The 10954-nt window shown below is 54.7% G+C and overlaps 1 protein-coding gene across 1 annotated transcript; it reads right to left on the minus strand.

Moving 5' to 3' along the window:
* Positions 1-407: 407 nt before the first annotated feature.
* TK1 (thymidine kinase 1) lies at positions 408-10930 on the minus strand. Its single transcript, XM_059907596.1, has 7 exons — positions 10796-10930; positions 10658-10689; positions 9507-9617; positions 7832-7925; positions 1827-1916; positions 1403-1522; positions 408-1313 (listed from the first exon to the last, which is right to left on the minus strand). Exons 1-7 carry the CDS (start codon positions 10859-10861, stop codon positions 1113-1115), a joined length of 714 nt encoding a protein of 237 aa, XP_059763579.1. The 5' UTR covers positions 10862-10930; the 3' UTR covers positions 408-1112.
* Positions 10931-10954: the final 24 nt, after the last annotated feature.

Consider the following 10954-nt stretch of genomic DNA (forward strand, 5'->3'; position numbering starts at 1 on the left):
CCTAGAGCACTCTTGCCTCCATGTAAGCTGCCCACAGTGTATTTTCTGAGGCACAGCAGAGCTGGTCTTCTTGGCTCCTGAACTGTCAAGTGTCTGTTTCACAAACAAAACCTGACCTCACAGCCCCATCTGGCAGCACAGACCAAAGCTTCATCTTTCCAACCTGGGTCCCAGGCTCCTTCATCCACCCATCTTGACCTGAAACCTGCCCAAACAGAAGAGCAGGCAAACATTCCTCTCAGGACACGCTTCACGATCATTTCTCAGTTAAAAAGCCTTGTGGCTAAGAGATCAGTAGTACTAGAAAATGATTTGAAAAGAAATCCCCACACCTAAATCAGGTCAGAGCTGTCTACAGTGAGACCAGGGGAATCCCAGACAGTTAAAGAGAAATACGCTTTCATCATCAACCAGTAAATTTTAATATTAGTTATTAATTTCACACACTAAAAGAGAAAAATCACAGCCCCTGCCTTGAAAGACAAGCCCCTGGGATCTGAGCCCCAGCAGGGTGTCACCCACATGGAAGAAGCTGTAATTCTGGAGAAAATGATCGCCAGAGCAGGAAGGGCTTTCGGCCCAAAGGGAAGTAAGAGAGAACAACTCCAGCCATCTTCAGAGGGGCCAGGGGCCCGTCTCACGCAGGGGGACTAAAGTCTTTGCACGAGAGGAGGCTTGGTGCTGAGCCAGAGGTGCTGGTGCTCTGACTTCCCAGTGAGAACAGAAACTCAACAGCAAAAGCCACAAAGGGGAAAGCAGGCAGAAGCGCCGATGTCACAGGAGCTTGCGCCTCCGGCCTCACCCCTTGGAGAGGGAGGGACTCAGGTCAGCAGTGGCCAGACCCCGCGCCGGCCTGGGGTGGATTGTGAGTAGCCCGGGAAGGGAACTGAGAGAAGCCGGCGGGCAGGCAAGGAGGGAAGTGTGATGTGCAGACCACCGGCCCGTGGCCCTTGGCCGGGGAAAGGGCGCTGGTGAAACCTCACCCCCCAACCCCCGCTTCCTCCTCCGAGAAGGCTGGGCAGCAGGCAGGGGGCAGGCGTCCGCCAGGGGGCAGCAGCAGGCACGGGGGCAGGTGGCCGGTCCGCCCCCGTCCTGGGTGTGGGGCCTGTGCCTCAGTTGGCCGGGCTGCACTGCAGGATCTGGTGAGGAGCAAATAGCTTCCTGGCTCCCGGGGCCGCCCCGGGCTTTCCCAGCACCGGGCAGTTCTCTTTGTTCTCTTTGCTGTCCAGCCCGGCAGGCTGAACCGAAGCCTTCTTGAAGTAGCAGAGGCGGCACACGGAGTGGTACTTGTCTGCTCCTCCGATCACCTCGACCTGGCCGTGGGACATGAAGCGCCTGGACTGAGCGGGGACACAGCACCACCCCCTCCCCTCCACCCCTCGGAGAAGGCAGGAGGGGCCACCTCTTTCTCCACGCCCAGCCTCTTGGTGTAGGCAGCCTCTCGGAAGCACTCCATGCACACCGCCGTCAGCTTCACCACACTCTCGGCCAGGGGCACCAGGTTCAGGATGGTCCCGAACGCCTGTATTCCCATGGAAAGACTGGTGTGCGCTTACCTCACCGGGTGGGCTTTTCCTTGAAACCCTCTGATTCACAACCCTGAAGCCAGGAGACTAGGCCCTGACCTTGCTTTCCCCCAGAGCACCAGCCCCCGCAGCAGGCGGCCTAGTCTGGGGCGAACCAGGGAGCTGGGTCTGGCTCGCCTGAGCGCCTGGGCTCTGGCACGGTCTGGTCATCCAGGGCGCGGTGAGCTGTCCGTCTGTGCACAGCCCAGGCCCCTTCCTCCCTCCTGGGTCCCATCCCGAGACCTGGACCAGACGCCTTACCTTCCTCTGGAAGGTCCCATCCAGTGCAGCCACAATGACGGTCTTCCCGGCATTGGCCATGGTCTCGCTGAACTCCACGATGTCGGGGAACTGGAAAGGGTGAGAGGAGGAGTGAGCTTCCGCCCTGGGCAGCAGCCTCCAGGAGCCACGACCACGTGGCCGGACCCAACAGCTCTGGCCACCCAGATTGGCGTGGAGCGCGAGAATAGGGTGGCCCCAGCCCCCCCACCCGGCACGCAGCCTGCACGTCCGCAGCAGCCCCAGTCGCTCCACCATCCTGCCAGCTTTCCATGGCAGAACCAGGCCATGGCCTTAGAACCAGCAGAGAACCACTCCAGGCCAAGCGCCCGGAACTGTCACCAGCAGAGGCAGTCTGCTACCGCAGTGGTCAAAAGCCCAGACCAGAGGCTGCCTTGGGCTTGAACCATGGTCTTGGTTGGACCCATTAGCTGTGACCTTGGCAATGACTTTATGTTTCTGAGCCCAAGTAAAGGCAAGGAAGGCCCTTGGTGGTGTTCAAGGATTAAGGACCCTCGAATAATTTATGACATATGCTATTTGGCTGAGAGGGAGGCTCTGTGTGTTTGCCTTTTTTGAAAACATAATGTGCTGTGTGACGCCTTGAGAAGGGATGAGGGTTCCACTGGCCACTTACAGAGCAGGATGGCACAGCACACCCTTCTAAATACAGGGCCTGCAGAAAGGTCACTTACTTGGTAAGTCCAATTTCATTTCAGTGGCCCAGGGTGAGGCTGCTACTTCAATTCTTTGGTGAACTTTCACTGGTCAATCATGTATCTAGATTGGTCTTTGGGTTGGGTGAAGTGGGGAGTTCTTGTGTTTGGGCAAAGGGTCTCTCTCCAAGCCGCTCATGGAGGTGCAAAGTTACCAAGACCTGAGGGCTCAGCAAGACGAGGACCAGGAGAGGGGTTAGAAAACCTGGATCAGTTCCAGCGGGATTTACCAAAGGCAGATCTGACGGCCTCTGCAGGGCTGCCGAGCCTGAGCTACGGAAACAGCACCTCCACCCAGAGGCTCCAGCTTGGCTGCAGGTGAGGCCCCTCTTCTTCTCTAGCGGACTCATCACAGGTCACAGAAATGCAGCCCCCAGCCTGCAAGGAGCTGTCAGCCAGTGCCTTCCACCCCTACCCCATGGTCACAAACAAGATGGTTGCCAGACATTGCCAGATATCCCCCAGGTAGGGGCTGCGGGCAAAACCGCCCTGGGATGAGCACCCCTTGCGTCTCACTCTCCCTGTCAAGCCCTCATCAGGTGTGGGTCCTTCCACACCAGGGTTTGGGGACCTCTCGGGGTCCTCGGTCTTGCCCGCTGCAGCGATGGCCACCATCAGAGACTTCAGTTCTTCCACTTAAACTTTGTCCCCTGTTCACATGCCACCCCGCCCCCCCACAAACACTGAACCCTGGGCCCCCAGCTGGGGTTCCTGAATGATCAAAGGTAAGGTCAGAGCTGCCCGCAACATCCCAGAATGCCCACTGGTAACCAACCACGTTACTGACGTTTGTTTTTATTGCCATTAAATTTTTTAGGTTATGTTATGGGTTGAATTGTGTCCCTTCCCACCCCCCAAATCCATATGTAGAAACCCTCACCCCCAATACCTCAGAACCTTATTTGGAGAGAGGATCTTTGCAGAGGTATCCAGTTATAAAGTAGGTCAGTAGGGTCACACTCCAGTATGACTGGTGTCCTTGTAAAAAGGGGAAGTGTGGACACAGAGGGGGACAGACACAGGGAGCAGATGGCCGCCTGCACGCCAAGGGGACAGGACTGGAACAGATCCTCCCTCACGGCCTCAGGGGACCCACCCTGCCCACACCTTGATCTTGGGCTCCCAGCCTCCAGAGCTGTGGGAAGTAAATGTCTGTGGTTTAAACCGCCCAGTCCGTGGTACATGTCACAGCAGCCATAGACTCTAATACAGGTTGCATTCAAAGCAGAACTTCAGAGGACTTAATAAACATAGGGTTTTCTTGGTAGACAAAAATGATTGCCACCCGGGATCCAGGTAGAAAAGTAACAGGAGGGGTTTCTTGATGGTGACAAGTCTACCCATTTGGTTCACCTGCCGTGAGCCACTTGCTGAACAAGGTCTGATGAGGGGAGAGGACCGAACGGGGAGCTCAGGAAGCCAAGAAGTAGTTTCACCCTCGTCCTTATCTTGCCGAGAGGTGGCGCCCTCGTGACGCGCGACGGAGGCACCCGGCCCTGCTCCGGTGGGGGCCCCGCTTCCTGGCAGCCAGGCCGGCGTTGAAGGCGCAAAGGCCGCAGAGGACGGGAACAAAGGATGTGACAGTGAAACATTCAACCGCTCCACCATGAATGGTAAAGACTAAATGAGAGGCACAGACCAAATCCAGAGGCAAATAAACAGGGAAGAAATATTTACAGCATGTGACAAACTGGCACCGATTATGTCATGTCCCATAGAGGAAAGATAAACCAAGAGGAGGCAATTTACAAAAGGAGAAACAGGGAAAAGGATGTCAGCCGCCAGAGTAACAAAAGAGAAAGGCAGTTGGAACAGGATGTGTGTATGCAGCCGCCGCCACCCTGCCCTCGCCTCCGGGGGATTTCCGCAAAGACCCAGATGCCTCTCCCCACCCCCCCCACCCCCCACCCCCCCCCCCGCCCCAGCAGAGGAGACGCCCCGGGCGGCTTCCAGGCTCTCCCGGGGTTAACGCCAACGTCTTTCCCTCCCGCTGACCTGGCCAAAGCCCCTGGCCTCCTGGCTGCTCCTGAGACACGCCCAGAAGCACACTCCTGCCTGTAAACCTTCACCCCGCTTTCCTTTTGGCCCCTTTCTGACCGGCCCCATAAAGCATCATCCCCACCTTAGCTCCACCCCCTCATGGTGCCTTTCTCCCCCGGTTGCCACCACCTTTTACATATTCCTCTCCCCCAACTAGAATGTAAGTGCAAGGGCGAGACCCTGGCTGTATCCCCAACACCTAGAGCATTGCTGCCACATGGCGCAAGCTCAGAAAACACTTAATGAATGAGATCGGTCCCTTGACCAGTGATTCTACTTAGTAGATAAACCCCAATACACCAGACGATAGCCAGGATGTCCGCACACAGCGTCCATCACAGCCTGTAAGTGCCACACCCAAGGGGCCAGCTCATGTAAGACATGGTACATTCATAAGGATAGCTATTTGCTGATGAGGAAAAAATGGTCACAACACGTGATATGAGCCTGATCTATAAATATGAACTTCCGGCAAGGCCATTCTGTGACTGTGATAGTCAAGACAAAACCAGACCCCTCCTAGGGAATTCCCTGGTGGTCCCAGTGGTCTCCGCGCTCTCACTGCTGAGGGCCCAGGTTCAATCCCTGGTCAGGGAACTAAGGTCCCGCAGGCCGTGTGGACCCCTCCAGAAGCATGTCTGAGTACGGACAGAACGTGAACATCGCCTAGGCTACGGTGTACCAAATGTCCCCTCTCCTGGCTAAAGGAGTCACTGCTGCTGCTTCGGCCTCCTTCTGGTCCACCCTCCCTATAGGTGAGGTTTAAGATGCTGGTCAGAATCATCTCCCTTCCCAGGACACCGAATCAAGAGCCAAGCAGCCCCCATCCTAATAACCAAGCCCTCTCTAATTAAGCCCCTCACCTACACTGTCCAGTTCCCATGCCGGGTGTCTCCCTGCAACAACAATCCCAAGTTGTTCAGTCCTGGTGGTCTCTGGACAGAAGATGTCGGCAGTAAATTATGGACTTCCTTCTTGTGTGTAGTCCTAACTTTTCCTAGATTACCCCTCTTATTACTGCAATAAAACAGAGATAAGACCAGGGACTTCCCTGGTGGTCCAGTGGTTAAGACTCCATGCTCCCAGTGAAGGGAGCCTGGGTTCAATCCCTGGTCAGGGAACTGGATCCCACATGCTGCAACTAAAGATCCCGCATGCTGCAACGAAGATCCCATGTGCTGCAACTAAGACCCAGCATAGTCAAAAAAAAAAAAGAAACAGAGGTAAGACCAGCACTCGGGGTGACACTGTGAGGCTGGCATGCCCAGGATCCAGCTGCCCACCTACCACCGCACCCTCAGCTTATAGCGTGGGGTCTTCAGATGTACCCCTCTCCAAGGGAAGGATGAAGGGAGGGAGAGGCAGTCCTTTTGTCAGGTCCCATGTTGAGAGGCAACCGAGGCAGCCACCCTTGGGCCCCAGAACTTCTTGCAGAGCAAGACCCACAAGGGTGAGGGCAGAACAGAAGATTGGTGATGTTTCTGCAGTAGGTTTAATAAACACTTGTTATGGGAACTCGAGTTTGACTTGCTGGCCAGGGAGGAAGTAGCCATAGAAACAGGGAACAGAACTGTGGGGCAGGGACTTCCCTGGTGGCGCAGTGGTTAAGAATCCGCCTGCCAATGCAGGGGACACAGGTTCGATCCCCGGTCCGGGAAGATCCCTCATGCTGCAGAGCAGCTAAGCCCATGCTCCACAACTACTGAGCCTGCACTCTAGAGCCCATGCTCCGCAGCAAGAGAAGCCACTGCAATGAGAAGCCCACGCACCACAATGAAGGGTAGCCCCTGCTCTCCGCAACTAGAGAAAGCCCGCGCAACAACAAAGACCTAAAACAGCCAAAAAATAAATAAATTAAATAAAAAAAAAGAAGCGGACTTCCCTGGTGGTGCAGTGGTTAAGAATCTGCCTGCCAGTGCAGGGGACACGGGTTCGAGCCCTGGTCCGGGAAGATCCCACATGCCGCGGAGCAACTAAGCCTGTGCACCACAACTACTGAGCCTGCGCTCTAGAGCCCACAAGCCACAACTACTGAGCCTGCGAGCCACAACTACTGAGGCCCGTGCACCTAGAGCCCGTGCTCCGCAACAAGAGAAGCCACAGCAATGAGAAGCCCGTGCACCACAACGAAGAGTAGCCCCCGCTCGCCGCAACTAGAGAAAGTCCGTGCACAGCAACGAAGACCCAATGCAGCCAAAAATTAATTAATTAATTAATTAAAAAAAAAAAAAAGCAACAATGAGCTAAACAGAACCAAACCCTCCCTATACACCAGTGTTGAGAAATCAAATTTTTTGTCTACTGTAAAAATTTTTTTTTAATATATATAGTTTACTTATTTATGTTTGGCCGCGTTGGGTCTTCGTTGCTGCGCGCGGGCTTTCTCTAGTTGCAGCGAGTGAGGGCCACTCTTTGTTGCGGTGCGCAGGCTTCTCATTGCGGTGGCTTCTCTTGTTGTGGAGCACGGGCTCTAGGCGCACAGGCTTCAGTAGTTGTGGCGCATGGGCTTAGTTGCTCCATGGCACGTGGGATCTTCCTGGACCAGGGCTTGAACCCGTGCCGCCTGAATTGGCAGGAGGATTCTTAACCACTGTGCTACCAGGGAAGTCCTGTAAATTTTTTTTTTTTTTTTTAAAGTGATCTTTTTTTTTTTTTTTTTTTTAATTTTATTTATTTATTTATTTTTGGCTGCGTTGGTCTTCATTGCCACTAGTGGGCTTTCTCCAGTTGTGGCGAGCGGGGGCTACTCTTCCTTGCGGTGCGTGGGCTTCTCATTGCAGTGGCTTCTCTTGTTGCGGAGCACAGGCTCTAGGTGCACAGGCTTCAGTAGTTGCAGCACGTGGGCTCAGTAGTTGTGGCTCATGGGCTCTAGAGTGCAGGCTCAGTAGTTGTGGCACACGGGCTTAGTTGCTCCGCGGCATGTGGGATCTTCCCGGACCAGGGCTTGAACCTGTGTCTCCTGCATTGGCAGGCGGATTCTTAACCACTGCACCACCAGGGAAGTCCCTAAATTTTTTTTTTTTTAAGGTACAATAAATTCCATATAACAGTAACACAGAAAGCAGTAAAGGGAATTCAAAGGGTATTCAGACGCTAGTTAAAGCAAGTTAAGTTAACAATGTTTACCTTATAAAAATATCAGAAATTGAACCAATAACCTCCAAATTAGCAGAGGAAAAAGGGGGACAGTTGAGTTCACAGGAAGAGTGCTATCAGGACAAGTCAACTTACAAACTGCCCTTCGTCGATGCCTATAACAGCCACGCCCAGGGCCTCCTGGGCCACATCCCGGAGCACGCAGGCTGGCAGGGCCTCCATGGTGTTCCTGGGGACAGAAAGCCAGAGCGTGAGCAAGGCAAGGGAGCCCGAGGAGACCAGGAACCAGAATGAGGGTCCAGGGAACCGGTCTCATGACCACCCCCTACCTGCAAAGCAGGCTGAGATGTCTGCCCAGAGCTTTGAGAAGTTAGCACCTGTGGGAAGACATCTGGGGAGAAGAGTAAAGGCCTTTGTTTGGAAAACCAGTTATTCAACAAGAGCTATTTCACTTCACGCTTTGGACTGGAACTTGGCAGTGCCCAATGTAAAGCTCAACCCAGATGCAAAGCTCTTCTCTGCTCTGCTTAATGTGTGTGTGTGTGCACGCACGCGCGTGTGTGTGTGTGTGTGTGTGTGTGTGTGTGTGTGGTGGGGTGCAGACAGGGTTACTTCATCAGGTATAGTGCCTGGGGCCCATGATGCTTTGGGGACGAATGAAACATTTTAATTTCTTTTAAAAATCAGAATAAATGTAACTCAGTCAGGATTATCTTTGTCTTTATATCAATGCAGTCATAAAGTATAATTTTTTATTTTTTTCTTTATAGAGGAAGGGGCCCATGAAGGCAGAAAGTCCCCAGGGCCCATGAAAGTCCTACCATGGCCCCGGGCAGACCATTAGCACCAGAATCTAAGACTCGGAGCCTCGTGCCCCAGCAGAGATAAGCCACGAACACCAACAAGCAGTGCAGTGACCTAGAATTCCTTCCGTTTGACTCCTCTGGCTGATTAAAGGATTTCTCAGAGATCATAGAGCTATTAACTGGCAGAGTCAGGATTCAAATCCGCATTCATACTGCTGCCTCGTGCGTCCTGAGGGGAGATTCCTACCCAGCAGAGTCTGAAAGTGAAAGGCCCTGTGTGTGGGAGTGTTCCAGTGCTGGGGGCTCAGGTAGATGATGAATCTGGAAGACGAGAAAAGTGTCTCAGGCTCCAAAACATCAGGCCCTAAATGCTGTACGGAATGGCAGGAGTGGTACAAAATTTAACCTCCCAACCTCAGGCTGCAGACTGAAATGTCCACAGGACACAGGCAGATCAACATAAAAGGGGGATGCACAAAGGCCACGAGACAGGGAGTCGGCGAGGACAAGCCAACTAAAAACTTAAATAAAATTCAGTCTGCAGGTCAACAAAACCAGTCTGCAACCTCCACATAGGTCAAGAGCAGGGTTTCTCAACCTTGGCCAGACATTACTGAGATTTGGGGCTGGATCATTCTTTGTTATGGGGCTGTCTGTGCTTTGTAGGATGTTTAGCGGCATTCCTGCCCTTTACCCACTAGTTGCCATCAAGCCCTTACCTCCTCCTGTTGTGAAAACTAAAAAACGTCTCCAGACATTGCAAATAGACTCTAGCGGGCAAAATCACGTCCCGTTAGGAACCACTGGGCTAGAGCCCCAAGAAAGGCCAAGTTCTAGGGTACCTTGCCAAGCAACCTGGAAAGTTTGCAGATTTGAAGGGTTCGCTGCCCGGCATCAGCATTATTAACCATCCTCTCTAACGAGTTCTGACAGTATGTTCTGTGACTCGTCACTGGGCTTCTCACAAAAGGTGTGAGGACAGGACAGAAGGGGCAGGGACTGACCGGTCATGCGTGGAGAAGTTGCTGCTGTAACGCGTGTCTTTGGCATATTTGATCACCAGGCACTTGTACTGGGCAATCTGGAAGCGACGGACACGTCTCATCAGCTCGGTACTGCAAGGTAAGGCCCATGCATAAGTGTGGGCGAGGAAGACCCTATCAGCACAAGTCGGGCTCCCTACCGCCTTCTAGGGGTGTACAGCCTGAGCCCCACCGACGGATGGGAAGGCTGCTGGGCAGAGCGTGGGGAGGACCAGTGAGGACAGAAGGGGCCACACAGAGTTCAGTCTAGACCCAGGAGGGAGGAGCATGTCTGGGGCTGGTAGTCCTTCTCCATGGGGAGGGTGGCAAAGAAGGGCCCTCAGGTGATTCAGGGAAGGGCTGGAGGAGTGATTTTGTCGGGGGCAAAGCAAAGACCACATGCACAGGAGAGGGGTTCAGATTCCATTCCAAAGTAATCTCACCCCACAGTTCTTCACATAGCCTGAACTAACTTCACAGAACCTTTTGGTGCAACAAGGGAAGCGCTTTGTCTCTGAGTCCAAGAGCCCACCCTGAGCCCACCCTGAGCCTCACCATCGTGGGCAAGGGATTTGAGCTGGAGTGATCCCCCAGCGCCGTATAGGAAGGGGGGCCAGGGGAGTTACTCGGGGCTCACTGGGATTGGTTCTATCACTTCAGGGAAGCAAAGGCGCCAGCGCTTGACTCTTCAGTGTGGAGAGTGACTACGCTCCTGGGCCATCTAAGGAAACAGTCACGCTGGAAGGAAGCCACACATACTGCAGGGCGCACAGGGCCTGGCCACCTTAGACGCACCCTTCAGAGAAGGCTTTAGTGAGGGGCTAAACGGTGAGCAGCTGTGACCAGCTCCCGGAAGGAGCGGTGGTTGAATGATCCCAAGGGGAAGAGGTTTTGACCCGGACGGGAAGGGGAGGAGCGCCTCCTCCGGGAGGATCCCACGGAGGAGAGGCGTCCTGGGCACGAACGCGGGGGGTCGGGCAGTGGGGGTTGCTCTAGAGGCGGGGCTCTGAGAGGGGCGGCAGGCTCAGGGTCGGGGGGCGTCAGGGGAGGAGGACGGGGTCCCGGGGATTGGAGGAGAAGCAGGGAAGTGGAGGAGGAGGTCCCGGCCCACCCCCGTCCCGCGAGGCCATTACCTTTTTCCTGAGAACATGGGTCCGAGAATCACCTAGGAGAGAAGGAGAGGTCACTGGGTTCCGGTGCGCACAGACACCCGGGCCCCGATCACGACTCCGACCCCGCCCCCGCCCCCGACCCCGCCCCGCGGCCCGCACCTGGATCTGCCCCCGGGTCTTGCTGGGGGAGCCGGGCAGCACGGTGGGCAGGTTGATGCAGCTCATGGTGCCTTCAGGGAGATCACAAATCGAGGAACCTCCGCCGCCGCCGCCGCCCTGCAGGCTCGCGCCGGTTCCCGCGCCGTGCTTCTTCATCCC

The sequence above is a fragment of the Balaenoptera ricei genome, chromosome 20 (genome assembly GCF_028023285.1).
Source record: "Balaenoptera ricei isolate mBalRic1 chromosome 20, mBalRic1.hap2, whole genome shotgun sequence".
NCBI classification, from domain to species: domain Eukaryota; kingdom Metazoa; phylum Chordata; class Mammalia; order Artiodactyla; family Balaenopteridae; genus Balaenoptera; species Balaenoptera ricei.